Below are 19,612 nucleotides of genomic sequence, written 5' to 3' on the forward strand. Positions count from 1 at the left end.
CAACCCCTACCACTCCAGCAACCCTCAGTTTGTTTCCTGAGATTAAGAGTCTCTTACGGTTTGTCTCCCTCTCTGGTTTTGTCTTGTTTCATTTTTCCCTCCCTTCCCCTATGATCTTCTGTCTTATTTCTCAAAATCTTCGTATCAGTGAGATCATATGATACTTATCTTTCTCTGATTGACTTATTTCACTTAGCATAATACTCTCTAGTTCCATCCATGTCGTTGCAAATGGTGATTTCATTTTTTGATGGCTGCATAATATTCCATTTTGTGTGTGTGTGTGTGTGTGTGTGTGTGTGTGTGTGTGTATATACCACATCTTCTTTATCCATTCATCTATCGATGGACATCTAGGCTCTTTCCATAGTTTGGCTAGTGTGGACACTGCTGCTCTAAACATTGGGGTTTATGTGCCCTTTCGGATCCCTACATTTGTATCTTTGGGCTAGATACCCAGTAGTGCAATTGCTGGGTCGTAGGGTAGCTCTATTTTCAACTTTTTGAGATACCTCCATCCTGTTTTCCAGAGTGGCTGCACCAGCTTGCATTCCCACCAACAGATGCTACAGGAATTAAATACCACAGCCTTAAGATATATACCAAGGTGGAAGCATTGTCTAATGAATCTTATGCACCTAAGTGCTTGACATATACAAGAAAACTCATAGTCACGTTATAATTTAAAAATAAGCATAATTAAAATGAAATGAACAGGGACGCCTGGGAAGCTCAGTGGGTTAAGCATGTCCTTTCCGCTCAGGTCAAGATCCCAGGGTCCTTGCTCAGCGGGAAGCCTGCTTCTCCCTCTGCCTGCCGCTCCCCCCTGCTTGTGCTCTCTAACAAATAAAATCCAAAAATAAAAAATAAAATGAACAATTATAAGTAATATTAAATTAAAAAAAAAAAAAAAGGAAACAACCCACATATACAGCCGCAGTAGAGTGCTTTGGCCTAGGTACATCTACGTCCAGCGGGCGTTTGGGTGAGGGTTGGGGGGCAAGGACAGCGCTTCTGGGGAAAGAAGTGGGTCAGGCTCTACGGGTTACAGGAGTGAAGGCCTTTTTCCTTAAAGCGCGCACCTGAGGCCGCCGTTTCTGAGTCCTTCCTTGACCTGTACACACGACAGCGGCAGTCAGAGCCGTGACGCGACCGCACCAATTCCCGAGAAGTGTTGTCTGTCCGCCGACAACGGGCATTTTAGGAACCACAGTCCTGGGCAAGCGGGCGCCAAACACTCAAGGCCCACACGAGCTGGCCCGAGCGCTGACAGACGCCAGCTCTCCGCCGGCACCAGCACGGACGGCCCACGTCCCGGCAGGAGGGCGGACGCGCGAGCGGACCCGCGACCCGGAAGACCTTTCGCGGCCGCATCGTTTTCTGGGAAGTGTAGTTTCTTGCTTCGGACGCCATTGTACTTAAGAAGCACACAGAGGGCGGTCCCGTTGTCCTTTCGACACTTCGCGTGCGCGTCCTAGCTGAGCAGCTCTGCGATGAAGGCTGCAGGCGGTGGCGTTCCTCAGGGAGCTCAGCCGTTTTTTCTCGCCAGGCGCTCAAAGAGCGCGCGAACGCGCAGCCTTCTGGGAAGTGTGGTTTTACGCGGCGACGTGCGAGGCACAGGTGACTGGTCGCTGACGCGGAGGAAGCTGGGAAATGCTGTTCCGGTGTGCGCTCTCTCCTCGGTCCGCCTCGCGGAAATCTCAAGCAGGCGGCGGAATTCTCCTTGTGTAGTGCAGTTCTTTCGACGGCGGCGGCCGTGGTCCGCTCTCCGCGGGTCAAGTGCGCGGAGGTGCGGCCTCTGGATTCCCGGGCCCCGGCTTCAGGGTCAGGGAGGGCCCGCCGGGACTCAGGCAAGTGTGGGTCCCGGCAGGGTGGCCGGGCGCCGGGCACGGCCGCCACAGCCTCGCTGGTGCCGAGTCTACACCGCGGTGTGAGCCCCGGCGGGGTCTTAGCTTCCTGGGCCTGTCTGCTCTGTAAAAGGGGTGTCGTTTACCTCATTGAGTTGTTGCGAGAAGGAAATGGGCGAGTGATTGTGCAGCGTACGCCCTGAGAGAAAACGCCATCCGCAGTGGTTTTTAGGCAATCCAGTCGTGAAAGTGACGCTTTCCATTTGTGCAGCCTTCAACAAATTGGTTCAGTATCGCTGAATCTCATCGTTTAGAAAAGAAATGTGGAATAATGTGAATGTCAATCATGCATAGTTGTGAAGATTGAATGAGCTCTTAACGTTATTACTGTTGTTTTGTAAGTCTGTCTCAAAAATATGTAGTAGTTGGTTTACAAGCCTCTGGCACCTGGTGAATGGTTACCTCGTGCCAAGGAACACTCTGCTAGTTTAGGGAGAGAATGGAGCCCTAGAAAGTGATTCCCAGTGTTTACTTGCGGATGTGTCACAGCGCTGCAAGATAAGCCTCATTTTTCATGGCTCCTTTTTTGTGTTCTTGATCTGCCTTCTCAGGACACTCCTACTCTTTAAGACAGGAGGCTGGAAAGAGGACTGTGTTGACAAGTCATGTTCCAGGTAAGTCGGTAATCTCCCCAGATCTTCCTGAACCACCTTAGCAGAACTCTTGAGTGTTTGCTTTGCTTCTCCTACCAGTTCCTGCCTAACAAAGTCCTTTTAGGGACCGGATCTATGATTCATTTCACTGTAGCAAAGGATGGAGCCCACAGAAGACCTCCAAAGTACTATCTTCTCTCAGTGCTCCTCTTCTCTACCATTTTTCTGCTTGAGTCATGAGCAAAACTTTTTTTTTTTAAATTACAATTCAAAATTCAAGTTTGGGATTTTGGGTTATTTGCTTTATGGTTGTCAGAGTACTATTATGTGGTCTCAGTTAATGATATATCAGTCCTTTCAGTTGTTCAAGTCGAGAGATGTTTGGAGTCATCTTTGATTCTTTCCTTTCTCTTATAACTTATATTCAGACACTCTGGTTGGATCTAAAATACATACATACATATCTACAGAATCTGACCAACGGTTACACCATCACAACCACCACCACTGCCACCATCCTGTCATTGCTCACCTTAAAACTCTTCAGTGGCCCTAACTCAGATGTCACAGTTCTACAGTGACTTAAAAAGCTTTGTGCAATTAGGCTTTTACCTCTCTGATCTCATCTTACCTCTGTCTCCTTGTTTGTTGTGAGCTCTAGCCACTGGCTACTGCTTCCAGGCCTTGGAAATTGCTGTACCATCTGCTTGGAATCTTCTTTCCCCAGAAATGTACAGACTTGCATTCTTACCTCCTTCATATCTCTGCTCAGTGATTACTTTCTCAGTAAAGCTTCCCTGAACACCTGCAGTCAGCTTTTCTAACAATCACTTCTTCTCCTCACTGCTTGGTTGTTTTCCATAGTGATTATCACTCACTAGATAATACATTATTTGCTTACTAAATGCATAGGCTTATTGTTTGTCTCATCCCTCTGGGAGGGATTTTTTTTCCCTTCTTTGTTGATTGTTTTCAGTACCTAGAGTGGTATCTGGTACAAAACAGAGGCTTAGTAAATAATTGTTGAGTGAATAAACTTTAAAAAATGGTAGGGTAGAATCATGGGGTGGAAGGTGAAGCCTGCATGGAAGTTATTAGTGGCATATGTGATGTTGGGCAGAGTCTGGTTTCTTGGGAATATTAGATAACTAAAATAGAAAAACTTTTTTTTTTTAAAGATTTTATTTATTTATTTGACAGAGAGAGAGTATAAGCAGAGGGAGAGGGAGAAGCAGGCTCCACACTGAGCAGGGAGCCCCACGCAGGGCTGGATCCCAGGATCTGGGATCACGACCTGAGCCTAAGGCAGACGCTTAACCGACTGAGCCACCAGGCGCCCTGAAAAACTATTTTTTTAAAAGTAAAAGCTAAAGTAAACTAGTTGCCAATCATTCATTGATTCATTTTTTAAAAAGATTTATTTATTTAATTTAGAGAGAGAGAGCAAGCGGGTGAGCAAGAGTCGGGGGGAGGGGGAGAGAGAATCTCCAGCAGACTTCCTGCCGAGCATGGAGCCTGACTTGGGGCTCAATCCCAGGACTCTGAGATCATGATCTGAGCCAAAATCAGGAGTGATGCTTAACCGACTGGTTTGGGTTAACGTGGGTTTGAGTGTACACTGACATGTAGGACTTTGTGATCTAGTGCAATACTAAGAGAACTTTCCACAGTGGTGGAAATGTTCTTTATGTGTACTGTCCAATATGGTAGCCACCAACCCTATATGACTATTGTACTTGAACTATGACTAAAGTGACCCAGGAACTGAACTTTAAATTTTATTTAATTTTTAATTTTTATTAATTGAGGGTGCCTGGGTGGCTCAGTCGGTTAAGCGTCTGCCTTCAGCTCAGGTCATGATCCTGAAGTCCCAGGATCGAGTTCCGCATCGGGCTCCCTGCTCAGCGGGGAGTCTCCTTCTCCCTCTGCCCTTCACCCCACTTGTGCTCTTTCTAGCTCTCTCTCTCAAATAAATAATAAAATCTTTAAAAAATTTTTTTTATTAATTTAAACTTATATAGCCAAATTTGGCTAGTGGCTGTATTGAGCAGTACAGAGCTGGTAGAAAAGCAAGAAAGCGTAAGAAATTAACATACGTGCTGGAACAAATATCCTAAGTTCTTCTGGGCACAAAGATGAATGAACATCCTAGGCTGCCCAGGCAGTTGAAGGGGGAAGAGAGAGTTGAAGCATCCCTGGGGAAGCAAGGCTGAAACTGGCTTTGGTGGCCCATGGTACCAGGGAGGCAGAGATAGAAGTGAAGTTACACCAAACTGAGGGAGTACCTTGAGCATAGGTAGGTAGGGCTAAGAGAGTCTTTCAGGGAACTGCAAACATTTTCTAAAGTGGTGGTTCTCAAACAGGGATGAATTTGTCCCCCTTAGCCCTACCCATAGGGGGCATTTGATAATGTCTGGAGATATTTTTGGTTGTCACAATCTGAGGGGTGTCGTCATGCACTGAAATAAAGTTCTCAGACACTGATCTGAGCTGCTGTGCAGGACTGCCTCTACAAGGGAGAGAGCAGCAGCTAAATTCTGCGCATAACCTTTATTTTATTTTTTATCAGAAAAGCAAGGACAGATGCATCAAAGGGTGGGAAAGGAGTAAAGGGATGGCAACTATCTTGAAGCCATAAAGCAGGTTTGCATCCTCCCCTACGCACCAGCACTCAGGGAGGCAGTCATGGGATAAGGGAGGAGAGAGAGGTTTCTGCCAGCAGTCGCCAGGTGCAGGAAGGGGGACTGAGAGTTATATTCTTCCAAAGCTCTAAACGTATGCCCTGCCCCAGGGGATCATGGGATCCTGTTCATACCAGGCCATTCCGTTCAATAGCCTGAGACCAGGAACGTTGCTGACGTTTCAGCTGCTTCCATAGTCACCCCTTAGGGCTTACAATACATGTTCTAAGAATGACCCAGGGGATCATGGGATCCCGTTCAAAGCAGACTATTACGTTCAATAGCCCAAGAACAGGAATGCTGCTGATGCTTCAGCTGCTTCCACAATTACCCCTTAGGGTTTACAATACATTTTCTAAGAATAATTCCAGGGGGGCAGCGGGGAATTGCTACTAGTATCTAATGGGTAGAGGCTAGGGATGCTACTAACTAAATATTATACAATGTACAGGACAGCTCCCACAACAGTTATCTAGCTTAAAATGTCAATTATGCCAAGGTTGAGAAACTCTGACCTAAATAAAGAACAAAGGGTATCTAGTAATGAGATTATGTGAGTTTTCTTTTTTAGACTTAATATAATGACGTTCATGAATATGTGTTCAAAACTTAAAATATGAAACCTCTTTGCATTGGTGGAATAAAACATTATCTTGTGGGGCGCCTGCGTGGCTCAGGTGGTTAAGCGTCTGCCTTCGGCTCAGGTCATGATCCCAGGGTCCTGGGATCGAGCCCCATATCGGGCTCCCTGCTCCTTGGAAGCCTGCTTCTCCCTCTGCCTCTCTCTCTCTGTCTCTCATGAATAAATAAATAAATCTTAAAAAAAAAAAATTATCTTGTGCATTAATTTAGTATTGATTTTTTAAAAGATTTATGCATTTATTTTACAGAGAGAGAGAGAGTGTGCATGTGTGGGGGGAAGGGGCAAAGGGAGACAGAGGAAGAATCCTAAGCAGACTCCCCGCTAAGCGCAGAGCCTGACATGGGGCTCAGTCTCACCACCCTGTGATCATGACCTGAACCACAATCAAGAGTTGGATGCTTAACTGACTGAGCCACCCAGGCGCCCCTAGTATTGATTTTTAAATTTGGTTTATCAAGTTGGGTTTGTAAAAGCCAATCATTTAAAACCATTGTGGAAAGTAGGAAAAGATGGGAAACTTTTTGATTCATATGATAAAGCTAACCCTAATACCTGGGTAAGAATAAATACAAATGGAAAAAGGAGTTTTCCCTGGTGCCAAAAGGGAAAGAGATCCTCCCCTCCTCCCTTTTTTTAGAGTATTTCCTTTGAGAAAAACCTGTAATTGTAAATCCTTTCCCTCTCCCTTTGAGGTGCTTGTGAATCTTTTTCAAAGCTAAATAAGCGTCTGCCCATTTTTCAGGGCAGTCAAGTCTTTCTTAAGGCCTTGCAGCCATCTCTTTGAAATGAAAACCTGAAGGACGATGCACCTCTATCTCCCAGTCTGTGTTAGAGTTTAGCCTAGGCTCCTGGCTCCAAGTTCTAACTATCTGCTTGTCATAAAGATAGGAGAAGTTTTATTTTTCTTGGAGTAAAAGCAATTAACACAGTTGGCCACTCCAATTACCAGGTGAATTTAGGATGAACTGTATGTTGCAAATGATGCTGCCAAGTCCTCTTACTTGAGGACAAATTATTTCTTTGAAAACGTCTGTGTTATAGATTATACATGCCTGGCTTTGTAAAAGGGTGAGATTTCTTTCTGTCCTTGCAGTCTCATTAGTGATTGCCTATGAAGTGTGTTACAGTCTGCTGTGATGCTTATTCAGTAGTAAGACTGTTCTCTTTTCTACATTGTGGAGAGGATTTTCTGCTTGGCAGATTTGATTTTTTAACTATTTTCCCAACACCTCACGAAGGTAAATTACCTCTTTAAAACCAAAGACCAGTATCACTAATGAAGATACATGCAAAATATCCAAATAAAATAATAGACTATTGAATCAACCACCCTTGGAATGAAAAATTTGTCACAGCCAAACAAGGTCTCTTTCACCATTGAAAGTAATAAGAATGCCATTTTAAATGCATACATTTTTTGCATGTATTATAATTTGACTAACAAACTATTACTGAACATTTGAGCTTTTTCTAAAGTTTTGATATTTTAAATAATACCATGAATGAATACTGTTTCCTTAGAATATTTTCCTTGAACTGTGTCCTCTAATTCTTTGCCCTTATTTAAGGTCCAATTCAGGGACTGCCGATGGCATGAAACTATTCTTCAGTCTTCTTGCCCAGGGGTGTCAAATTATTTTAATTATAGATTATCAATACAGGGTTTAATTATATACCATAAATGGGTTTTGTTTATAAATTAGTTATGTATACGTCTGTCTTTCAAGATGTCTTTTTCTGAACTTACTGGATCATTTTTTTGAACCTTAGTGGATCATCGTTTTTTTATTTACCTATCATGTAAACTATAAAAAACACAACTAAGCACTTGACTATATGCTGTCAAATGTTGAATGCAGATTGCCTTTGACAGAATTAACTTTTCTGAAGCAAAGCTCTTATATTAGTCTCTTACCCTTGTTGTAAAACAATGCCAAACACATAATTATCCAATTACTACTTAACTTAGATCAGATTCCTGGTCATTGCCACAACTACTGAATCTTGTTCCCTTTCTTCTACAGCCAGGGCAGTTTTACCCCTTAACCAGTGACAGAAGTGGCCTTGACTGTGACTGAGCCTAAATATGTTTGCTATTTCAGGTGACATTTAGTGATGTGGCCATAGACTTCTCTCATGAAGAGTGGGGATGGCTGGATTCTGCTCAGAGGAATTTATACAAGGATGTGATGGTCCAGAATTATGAGAACCTGGTTTCTCTAGGTAAGCATATCTCCCTCTTCACCCCAAAGAGGGAGATCTTCTGTTACTCAGAATTGCTGGAGATTCTCCTGAGTAAATGGCTGGAATTTTGTTCCATGTTCCCAAGGATGTGTAGAGCTCTATTGTGCCCTTCCTGAAGCTTATTTTCCCATTTCAGTGACCATCCTTCAGAACTGCCTTTGGTTCCTTTTATGATGGTGGCCTCTCCTCCATGAGAACCGTAGTTTAAACAGGTTTATATTTTTCCTGTAAGCAGGTCTTTCCATACCTAAGCCATATGTGATCAGCTTACTGGAGGATGGGAAAGAACCTTGGATGGTGGAGAAAAAACTGTCAAAAGGTATGTTTCCAGGTAAGTCATGCAGAATCAGGCACAAGAGGTCTTTGTTAAACATGCTTGTAGAAAGGATGGAGGCATTTTAGGATATTTTAGGGATACTGTCTTCAGAGATCCCAAATGTAACAAATTGAGGGATCCTTAGCTTAGATTTTTTTTTTTCCATATTGAATTGATATTTATTTCAGGACATGCCATGTCAAAATAAAACAAAAGAGTCAACCCTCGCCTTTAACAATAATATTGTATTATATAAAAGCACTTTACAACTCCATCCCATCTTTGAGTATAAGTTAGTGGTATGTGGGCTAATGATTATCTGAAACCTTAGCTTAGATTTTAAAATGGCCATTCCTCCATCCCAAATTATTATCTTTTTGTATTATGCTATCTAATCAAAAGTGAAGATTTTGTGATCATAATAGTTCAAATTGTTGTTTTATTTGAAACAAAATAAAGCAAATTGTTCTCTTTAAGACTACCTAAGGAAAAATATACCAATCATTTTAGGTGAAGAAAGGCTGTCAGATGGGAAATCTCTTTTCCCCTAAGGCTGAGCTTCAGAGGTCAAATGTGAACATAAGAGTTAGAGGAAGTAAAGAATGTATAAAAAGGTTTCTAGGAACAATATTTTCTATGATTTCACACAGATCTTCAACAAACAAAGCCTAATTCTTTCTGAGTGATAAAGAATATTTTGTTCATTGTTAACTTTTTAATGTACTACTATAAATTGTGCATTTTAAGCATGCTAATCTGACAGCAAATTGAGATTAATTGAAAGTTGGAGAACCAAGGCTGTGAGACAAAATGTGGTCTTCCACATAAATGTAGGTATAGAATAGAATGTTGGCTTGGAATCCAGAAGACTTTGTGCGTTTTTTCCTGATAATTTCACTTTTAGTCCACATACTGATTGCCTGTTTTTAACTCATTTCCCTTATTACACCCTGTACCCATCTTTGTGAGCTGTCTCTATTCTCTGCTCCATTTGAACTTTGTTCAGAAATTATTGAATAAATGAGAATTCAGTCATGTGCTTTCTGGGGGTGGAGATGTGCTCTGTTTCTTATCTCTTATTCTTACCATAGAAGTTTCTTTTCAAGAAGTACAGAAAAAGCAGTGTTTTGCTTTCTTGATATATTTCAGATTGGGAATCAAGATGGGGAAACAAGAAATTATTAACGAAGGAGGATATTTATGACGAAGATTCACCCCAAACGGTAATAATAGAAAAAATTATAAAACAAAGTCATGAATTTTCAAATTTTAACAAGGACTGGGAATATATAGAGAAGTTGGAGGGGAAGCATGAAAATCAGGTAGAACATTTCAGACCGGTGACCCTCACCTTTAGAGAAAGCCCCACTGGGGAAAATGTTTACAAATACAATACATTTAGAAGCATCTTCTATTTAAAGTCTATTCTTTCTGAACCACAGAGAATTTCTGCTGAAGGGAAATCACATAAACATGATATATTTAAGAAGAGCTTACCAAAAAAGTCTGTTATAAAAAATGAGGAGATCAATGGTGGAAAGAAACTTTTGAATTCTAAAGAAAGTGTGGCAGCCTTCAGCCAGAGCAAATCTCTTACCCTTAATCAGACTTATAATAGAGAGAAAGTCTATACATGCAATGAATGTGGGAAAGCCTTTGGCAAACAATCAATCCTTAATCGCCATTGGAGAATTCATACAGGAGAGAAACCATATGAATGTCATGAATGTGGGAAGACTTTTAGCCATGGCTCATCCCTAACTCGACATCAGATAAGTCACAGTGGAGAGAAACCTTACAAATGTATTGAATGTGGGAAGGCCTTTAGCCATGTGTCCTCACTTACTAATCATCAGAGTACTCACACTGGAGAGAAACCATATGAATGTATGAACTGTGGAAAGTCGTTTAGTCGTGTTTCACATCTCATTGAACATCTGAGAATTCACACTCAAGAAAAACTCTATGAGTGTCGAATATGTGAGAAGGCCTTCATTCATAGGTCATCTCTCATTCACCATCAGAAAATTCATACCGGAGAGAAACCTTACGAATGTAGTGAATGTGGAAAAGCCTTTTGCTGTAGCTCACACCTTACTCGACATCAAAGAATTCACACTGTAGAGAAACAATTCGAATGCAACAAATGTCTGAAAGTCTTTAGCAGCTTGTCATTTCTTATTCAGCATCAGAGTATTCATAATGAAGAAAAGCCTTTTGAATGTCAAAAATGCAGGAAATCCTTCAACCAGCCAGAATCACTGAATATGCATTTAAGAAATCACACTAGATTGAAACCTTATGAATGCAGTATATGTGGGAAAGCCTTCAGTCATAGGTCATCCCTGCTTCAACATCACAGAATTCATACCGGAGAGAAGCCCTATGAATGTATTAAATGTGGGAAGACCTTCAGCTGTAGTTCAAACCTTACTGTACATCAGAGAATTCATACTGGAGAAAAGCCATATAAATGTAACGAGTGTGGGAAAGCTTTTAGCAAAGGCTCAAATCTTACTGCCCATCAGAGAATACATAATGGAGAGAAACCCAATAGTGCAATAAGTGTAGAAAAGCCTTTAGGCCATATGAATCATTATACATGTGAAAAATCATACAAGAGAGAAACTGTATGAATAGAATATTTGTCATAATACACTTTAGCCATAGATCTTCCCTGAAAATTTATACTGGAAAAAAAATTCTTATGAATGTAATAAATATGGGAAGGTCTTTAGCAGTGGTACAAGCCTTACTGTCCATCACAGTTCACACTGTAGAGAGACCATTTATTGCCTTCATACTGCCTATGAAAGCAATAAATGTGGGAAAGCCTTTAGCCAGTATTAATCCCTTAATTGACATAAGTCCACACTGGAGAAAAACCCTATATATGTAACATGGGAAAGACATTAAGCAATATGAATTTCTTATTGAGTACACACGAGAGAGAAGCAATATGAATGTAAAAATTGTGGCAAGTCCTTCAGTTAAGGTGTATTCCTTATTCTATATCCACTCACACTGGAGAGAGCTTATATGAGAAGTGTAGCAAACTGTTCACTGGGAGTTCTTATCTTGCTAGACATCAGAAGATTAATGCTAGAACAGCCTGAAGGTTGTAGGAGTTACGTGTAAATCTTTCTTTGCAACGATGCTGTTTGTAAGCAGTTCTACAGAAGAGCAAACGAGTAGATTGTAACTGAATATGCCTTATAGCAGTAGCATGCAATTTTACTCAAGTCCTACATAAAAGTTTCTTTAGCTAATGGGCATGTGAAGATATTTAGTCACCCAGTGGATCCAGAAAATGTTTTAAAGTTAAAAATTAAAGCTGCAAAAGAAGTAAAAGGTGGTGTGAATAAAGTTTTTGGTCTCTAATAAAATCAGTTTGTATATAATGAACTCTTTCACTGTGACACTGATATTTCTTACAAAATTTTCTACTTTCCTCTTGCAGAATTAAGCCTTACTGTAGCCTTTAGTGGGAGACTAGCTAAGCTAGAGAAAAATGGCCTGATCTCTGTGCTAAGAATATCATTATTTTGGTGTCAGTTTCACACATTTTAATTTTTACAAGTACAGGGAGAGCATAACCAAGAAACAAACTATGAGAGATCAGAGCAGGCTTAATGGTGGATGTGCTTTGCAATCTGAATCCTAAAGGAGGAGCACTAATTACATAGCTGTGTGCGGGCACATACACTCTGCGAGTCCTTCTAGGCAGAGTCCAGAAGCCTGTTCTGTCATGTTAGCTGCATCTGGACTCCGTGATCCAGTGTCTAGTCTCAAGGTGCGTGGCACTGAGCTGTTAGGGCTGGCAGCATTACTAGTTAACAGCAGCAGTCATTTCTCCATGCTGGCTCATAGTTACGAGAGCTTACATTGAAATTAATAGTCCAGAGCTGTCCCCATTACTTTTCCTCCAGCCTGCCTACCAGTTTTGGAAAACAGTTACTTGTAATATAAGTCTTCTTGAAATACTTAGACAGTTTTCATTTTCTGTACCAAACCCCGACAGATACTCATGGTTTGTAAAGAGCCTGGCTTCAAATAGTCTAAGTTTTAGATAAATTGAATAGTCTGACTGGCCCCATGGTTTCCTATCTTGTGACTAGGCAGGTGATACATGTCAATGATTAGAACTGTCTGCACACTTAGAAGTAAAGCGCACTTATACAGCTTATATTTCAGGTTATATTCTCTATGGCATTTGATGTAAGTAAATCATTTTAAAAAGGAATGTTATGTCACTGACATAATTCTGATGTGGAATGAGTGATAGGGTTTCCAACTTTCGACAAAATATTCTGCTCTAGTACATAAACTACCTTCACTGAAAACCAAGAGGTGAAGGCACATTCCATAGCAATTCTCAGTAGAGATAGTGGGTTGGAATGGTATGGTGAATTTTTAAAAAGATTTATCTTTCCTTTGATTTAGTTTTATTTATGAGATTTTGAGATTCTAAAGAACGTTGAAGGATCTTTGAGAGACCTAATTAAGGAAGCACGGAATGGTATCAAACAAGGATTAAGAACCGTTGTGATTATGGGTAGACTGGCCACTATATATATCCACTTGTAGGATAATGACATGCTTTCTGTTTCTCCCATTCTCTGCTTCCCCTGCTCTCCCAAGCACTGGTACCACAAAGATGAAGTAGTACTTCAATCCCTAGATTTTATTTGCTTTCACTACACATAGTTTTATGTTACCTTGTTATTTTGTTATGAGAGGATTCATCCAAATATTCATACTTTGTCAATTAGAAGCATGAGCATACACATGATGACATCTTACAATGATACTGAACTAGGAAAAGAAAGCCAGGGTCAGGGCGCCTGGGTGGCTCAGTTGGTTGAGCAACTGCCTTCGGCTCAGGTCATGATCCTGGAGTCCCTGGATCGAGTCCCACATCGGGCTCCCTGCTCAGCAGGGAGTCTGCTTCTCCCTCTGATCCTCCCCCTCTCATGCTCTCTGTCTCCCATTCTCTCTCTCAGGTAAATAAATAAAATCTTTAAAAAAAAAAAAAAAAAGAAAGCCAGGGTCAAATATAGTGAATGACTTAAAGCAGTAAGAGTATATTACCTTATTGGAAGATTGGGCTAAGATCATGATGTTACAATGTCACTGATGGAGAATCATAGTCATGTCTGTTAACCATTTCTTGAGCAGATAAATAAGACACACTTTATACCTTTCAAGAGCTCAAAACTGTGTGTGTGTGCATGTGTGTGTGCATGTGTGCATGCATGTGTGTATGTGAAGAGTATATGCCCAAAAGTCGTGTTACCTGGATATAAATCCAAGTTGCATGTATACTGTCTTTATATGACTTTGGACAAATTACTTCACCATCTATAAATGGATAGTAACACCTCACAGGATTATTATGAAGATAAATGAGTTAATTGGTGTAAAATGTTTACAGTGCCCGATACCTCAGAAGCATTCAGTGGATATTAGCTATTAATTTCATCATCATTATCTTCACGTGGCTGCTTCATCATTCTGGTCTGTCCTATCTAGTGAGTCTTCCTAATCACCTGTCTCTCTTATCTACTTAATTGTTTCACTTTTTGGAGTTTCTTACAAGACACTCCCATTTCCTTCCAACAAGTCCTCCTTTGGTATTTGAGCCATTTCCCCAAATACTCCAAGGAGACACAAAGAGCACCAGATAGGAGAAGGTAAGACAACTCACCTGGGCTGCAGGAAGGAGGAAGGGTGCCCTAAAGATGTTTTGGAGAACAGGCAGAATGAAGGAGGCATCAGGTCCCTCTATGGAGGAGAGGTCAGGCTTCACCCAGTGAGATCAGAAGCCTAGCAACAGCCTTCCGTATCACCTCTCAGCACGAGGTCCTCTGGGCTGAGTGCAGCTGTCCTCACTGCCAGGTTATGACCGTGTTACTGAAGGTCACCGATGCCTGGAAAGCGAGAGTAGCTTCATTAGTTTGGGGTTAGTCAGATGTGATTAGAACCTATTGTGCAGTCACTGGTACAGATCCTGACAGAACCGAGGCACTTATCACCGAGCACTTCCCAGGAGTCTATCTCTGTGCTGGGCATCAAAGGGGAGTCAGACACTTTAAATACGATTTTAAGCAGTTGTGTTAGGGGGAAAAATTGCCGATGAAGAAGCCGTTGATGAAAGAAAGACGAGGCTGTGTGGCTTGAGAGGCACAGAAAGTAAGAGCTCTGGCATGAAAGGTGAATAGGAAGAGAATTATGATGATAAACAATATTGTTAGCAGCTGCAGAGGAGCCTCGTGGCTGGCTGTGCACCTAAACTATGTAACGTAACCTGAACTTTAAGCCAAGGGTTTTATATGCAGCATTAAAACAAATGTTTCCAGTTCACCCCAATTCCTGGAGCTGAATCAGCCTATTGAGACTGGCACTTGCCTTCTGTACAGTCATACTTCAGAGATATTGCAGGTTTGGTTACAGACCACTGTAATAAAGCAAGTTTGGCAATGAAGTGAGTCCAGTGAATTTTTTGGTTATGTTTATACTGTAGCCTATTAAGTATGCAATAGCATTATGTTTTCAAAAAGTACATACGTTAATTGAAAAACACTTTATTGCTAAAAAATGCTAAACATTATATGAGCTTCAGTAAGTCATAATCTTTTTGCTGGTGGAGGAGGGTGTCGTTTGTCGTTGATGGCTGCTGACTGATCAGGGTGGCAGTTGCCGAAGGTTGGGGTGGCTGTGGCAATTTCTTAAAATAAGACGGCAATGAAGTTTGCTGCATCAATTGACTTTTCCTTTCAAGAATGATTTCTCTGTCGTGAAATGCTGTTTGATAGCTCGAACTTTCAAAACTGGAGTCAATCTTCCCAAACTTTGTTGCTGCTTTATCAACTAAGTTATGTAATATTCTAAATCCTTTGCTGTCATGTCAACAATCTTCACCATCTTTACCAGGAGTAGACTCCATTTTAAGAAACCATTTTCTTTGCTCATCCATAAGAAGCAACTCCTCATCCCTTCAGTTTTATCATGAGATTGCAGCAATTCAGTCACATCCTCAACCTCCACTTCTAATTCTAGTTCACTTGCTATTTCTGCCACATCTGTAGTAATTTCCTCCAATCAAGTCTTGAATCCCTCAAAGTCATCCACAAGGGTTGGAATTAACTTCTTCCAAACTCCTGTTCATGTTGATAGTGTGACCTCTTTCCATGAATCATGAATCATGAATGGCACCTAGAAGGATGAATTCTTTCCATAAGATTTTTACTTACTTTGCCCAGCTCCATCAGAGGAATCACTATCTATGGCAGCGATAGCCTTACAAAATGTTTTTCTTTTTTTTTTTTTTTGTTTAAAGATTTTATTTATTTATTTGACAGAGAGACACAGCGAGAGAGAGAACACAAGCAGGGGCAGAGGGAGAGGGAGAAGCAGGCTCCCCACTGAGCAGGGAGCCTGATGCGGGGCTCGATCCCAGGACCCCGGGATCATGACCTGAGCCGAAGGGAGACGCTTAATGACTGAGCCACCCAGGAGCCCCACAAAATGTTTTTCTTAAATAATAAGACTTGAAAGGCAAAATTACTCCTTGATTCATGGGCTGCAAAATGGATGTTGTGTTAGCAGGCATGAAAACATTAATCTCATTGTACACTTCTATCAGAGCTCTTGGGTGACCAAGTGCATTGTCAATTAGACCATAATATTTGGAAAAGAATCTTTTTTTCCTGAACGGTCGGTCTTTTTGTTGTTGTTGTTTTTATGTTATGTTAGTCACCATACAGTACATCATTAGTTTTTGATGTAGTGTTCCATGATTCATTGAGCAGTAGGTCTTAACAGTGGGCCTAAAATATTCAGTAAGCCATGTTGTAAACAGATGTGCTGTCATCCAGGCTTTGTTGTTTCATTTATAGAACACAGGCAGATCAGATTTAGCATAATTCTTAAGGGTCCTGGGATTTTCAGAATGGTAAATGGACACTAGGTTTCCACTTAAAGTCATCAGCTGCGTTTGCCTCTAAGAAGAGTCAGCTTGTACTTTGAAGCTTTAAGCCAGGCATTGGCTTCTCTCTAGCTATGAAAGTCCTAGATGTTATCTTTTTCCAATGGAAGGTGTTTCATTTACATTGAAAATTTATTTAGTGTAGCCACCTTCATTAATTATTTTATCTAGATCTGGATAACTTGCTTCAGCTTCTACATCAGCACTGCTTCACCTTGTACTTTTATGTTCTAGGGATGGCTTAAACTGCATGAATCAACCTCTGCTAGCTTCCAGCGTCTCTCCTGCAGCTTTCTCACCTCTCTCAGCCTACCTAGAATTGAAGAGTTAGGGCCTCGCTGTGGATTGGGCTTTGGTTTATGGGAATGTTGTGGCTGGTGTTCACACATTTGTGTGTTCACTGGAGTAGCACTTTTCATTTTCTTCAAGAACTTTTCCTTTGCCTTCACAACTTGGCTGTTTGGTGCAAGAGGCCTAGCTTTCAGCCTCTTTTGGCTTTTGAATGCCTTCCTCACTGCGCTTAATCATTTCCAGCTTTTGAGAGATGTGTGACTCTTCCTTTCACTTGAAAACCTAGAGGCCATTGTAGGGTTGTCACTTGGCCTCATTTCAATATTTTGTCTCAGGGAATAAGGAGGCCTGAGAGGAGAGGGATGGGGGAACAGGAGGTTAGTGGAGCAGTCAGAACACACTATTGATTAAGTTCATGGTATTGTATGAGTGCGGTTCCTGGCACCCCAGACAATGACAATAGTGACATCAAAGATTACTGATCACAGATCACCATAACAAATACAATAATAAAGAAAAGGTTTTAAATATTGTGAGAATCACCAAAATGTGACAGAGACACAAAGCAAGCAAATGCTGTTGGAAAAACGATGTCAACAGATTTGTTTGATGCAAGTTTGCCACAAACCTCCATCAGTTTGTAAAAAAAAATGCAAATCACAATAGAGTGAAGTGCAAGAAAATGAGGTATGCCTATATAAACTTGGGGAAGTCCCTTCAACTCTCAAGCCTTGATTTCTACATCAACACAAAATTAATTCCTGTTTTACCAGGTGGTTGTGAGAATTAAAGAGAAAATATTCATAAAGCAAACGGTGGGGTGCCTGGCACATGTGAGTTGCTTGGTGTGTTTTTCTTACTTTTATTAATCCTCCCACTGACTATGAGGTGAATGTCACAATCATCTCCGTGGCATTCTCAGCACCCTGAGACTCAACTCTAGTAAGTTTCCCATAGTCACACATCTTTTAAGAACACAGGCCAGATTTGAGCACCCAGTAAAAGACCATATAACTGCCCCATGACAATATTGTGTCTCAGAAGATTAAGGTTTCTTTTGGCAACCACACAGGTCCTCTTATGCCTCTTTGAACAAAAAATATTCCCTTGGCATGCTGTTCCTTCAGCCTAGAATGTCTTCCTTATCTCCCTTATTACCAAGCTCATCTGCCAGAGGGACTACTGTCCACCTTAAAAAGTTCACTGTAGTTGTCACCCAAGCTTCCCAGACACCAATGGAGGAAATGAGGAATCAAAAAGCTGTAAGGCATATAGAAAATCAAGAGCAAAAAGGCAGAAATTCCTCCTTTCCAGTAATTACTTTTAATGTAAATGGATTAAATTCTCCAATAAAAGAGATTGGCAGAATGGATTAAAAAATGATCCAAGCAAATGCTGTCTACAAGTGAGTCACAGTAGATCCAAACATACAAATATGTTAAAAATCAAAGAGTGGAAGAATTCTTCTTTGCAAATAGTAACCAAAACAGAGCTGTGGTGCCTCCTACATTAATATCAGACAAAATAGACTTTAGATCTGAAAGATTACAAGTGACAAGGTCATTATATATTAATAAAGTGTTCACAGGAAAAAGATATAACAATTATCTCATTGCACATTTGCACATCTAATCACAGACCCATCAAAATATATGAGGCAAAATTGGCAGAATTAAAGGGAGAGATAGACTTGTACGTTAATAGTTGGAGACTTCATTACTCCACTTGAAATAATGGATAGTTCACCACACAGAAGATAAATAAAGGACTTGAACAACTCAATAAACCAACTACACCTAACAGACAAATAACAATACTCCACCTCAAAACTGCAGAATATACATTCTTCTCAATTGCACACAGCACATTTTTCATGATGGATTTATTTATTAGCCCATAAAACAAGTATCAGTAGATTTAACAGATAACATACAAAGTAACTTTCTTGACCACAACAGGAGGAAGTTAGAAATTAATAAGGAAAAGTAGGCAAATATGCAGAAATTAAACTGTGCACTCTTAAAAAATTGTTATGGTCTGAATGTTTGTGTCCTCCCCAAGTTCCTATGTTGAAGTCCTACTACCCAATGTGATTGTATTAAAAGGTGGGTCTTTTGAGAGGTGCTTAGGTCGTAATGGTGGAACCCTCATGAATGGGATTAGTGCTCTTATAAAAGAGATCCCATAGAACTCTTTAGCCCCTTCTGCCCTGTGAGGATACAAAAGAAGTCTGCGACCTGAAAGAGAGCCTGGCAACGCTGGCACCCTGATCTCAGACTTCTACCCTCAAGAACTGTGAAAAATAAATCTAAGCTGCTTATAAACTACCCAATCTCTGGTATTTTGTTATAGCAGCCTGAATGGGCTAAGAAAACAACCAAAGGGTCAAAGAATAAGTCACAAATCAGAAAATACCAATCAGAAAAGACTAATGAAAATCAAAACACAGCATACCAAAATTAATGGTATATAGAAAAAACAGTGCTAGGAGGGAAACTTGTAACATAAATTGCCTATATGAGAAAATATCTGGAATCAATAACCTAACTTTACACCCTCAGGAACTACAAAAAGGACAAATTAAACAAAACGGTATGGAAGAAGGAAATAATAAAAAAACAAAGTTGAGATAAACCAAATAGAAAACAGAAAAACACAGAGAAAAATCAATGAAACCAAAAGTTGACTCTTTGAAAAGATCAACAGAATTGGCAGACCTTTACCTAGACTAAAAAAGAGAACACAAATAACCAAAACCAGAATTGAAAATGGAGATATTACAACCAACCTTACAGAGGTAAAAGGGATTATAAGACAATATTAAGAACAACTGTAGGGGCACCTGGGTGGCTCAGTTGGTTAAGTGTCCAACTGATTTTAGCTCAGGTCATGATCTCAGGGGTCATGAGATCAAGCCCCTTGTCAGGCTCCTTGGGCGTGGAGCCTCCTT

General features: G+C 40.7%; 1 protein-coding gene across 7 annotated transcripts; it reads left to right on the forward strand.

Annotated features, from left to right (window-relative positions):
* Positions 1–1,489: 1,489 nt before the first annotated feature.
* LOC116623263 (zinc finger protein 181) lies at positions 1,490–13,212 on the forward strand. Of its 7 annotated transcripts, XM_032390282.1 has the most exons (6): positions 1,492–1,850; positions 2,459–2,521; positions 7,927–8,047; positions 8,301–8,399; positions 9,534–9,607; positions 9,827–13,212. In XM_032390282.1, exons 2-6 carry the CDS (start codon positions 2,513–2,515, stop codon positions 11,018–11,020), a joined length of 1,497 nt encoding a protein of 498 aa, XP_032246173.1. In that variant the 5' UTR covers positions 1,492–1,850; positions 2,459–2,512; the 3' UTR covers positions 11,021–13,212. The 7 variants fall into 7 exon arrangements, with proteins under 7 accessions (XP_032246171.1, XP_032246167.1, XP_032246168.1 ...); XM_032390280.1 differs by having other exon boundaries at positions 1,490–1,850; positions 8,301–8,387; positions 9,534–13,212; XM_032390276.1 differs by having other exon boundaries at positions 1,491–1,850; positions 9,534–13,212.
* The last annotated feature ends 6,400 nt before the right edge of the window (positions 13,213–19,612 follow it).

This window comes from Phoca vitulina, unplaced genomic scaffold (genome assembly GCF_004348235.1).
Source record: "Phoca vitulina isolate PV1807 unplaced genomic scaffold, GSC_HSeal_1.0 scaffold58, whole genome shotgun sequence".
NCBI lineage: Eukaryota > Metazoa > Chordata > Mammalia > Carnivora > Phocidae > Phoca > Phoca vitulina.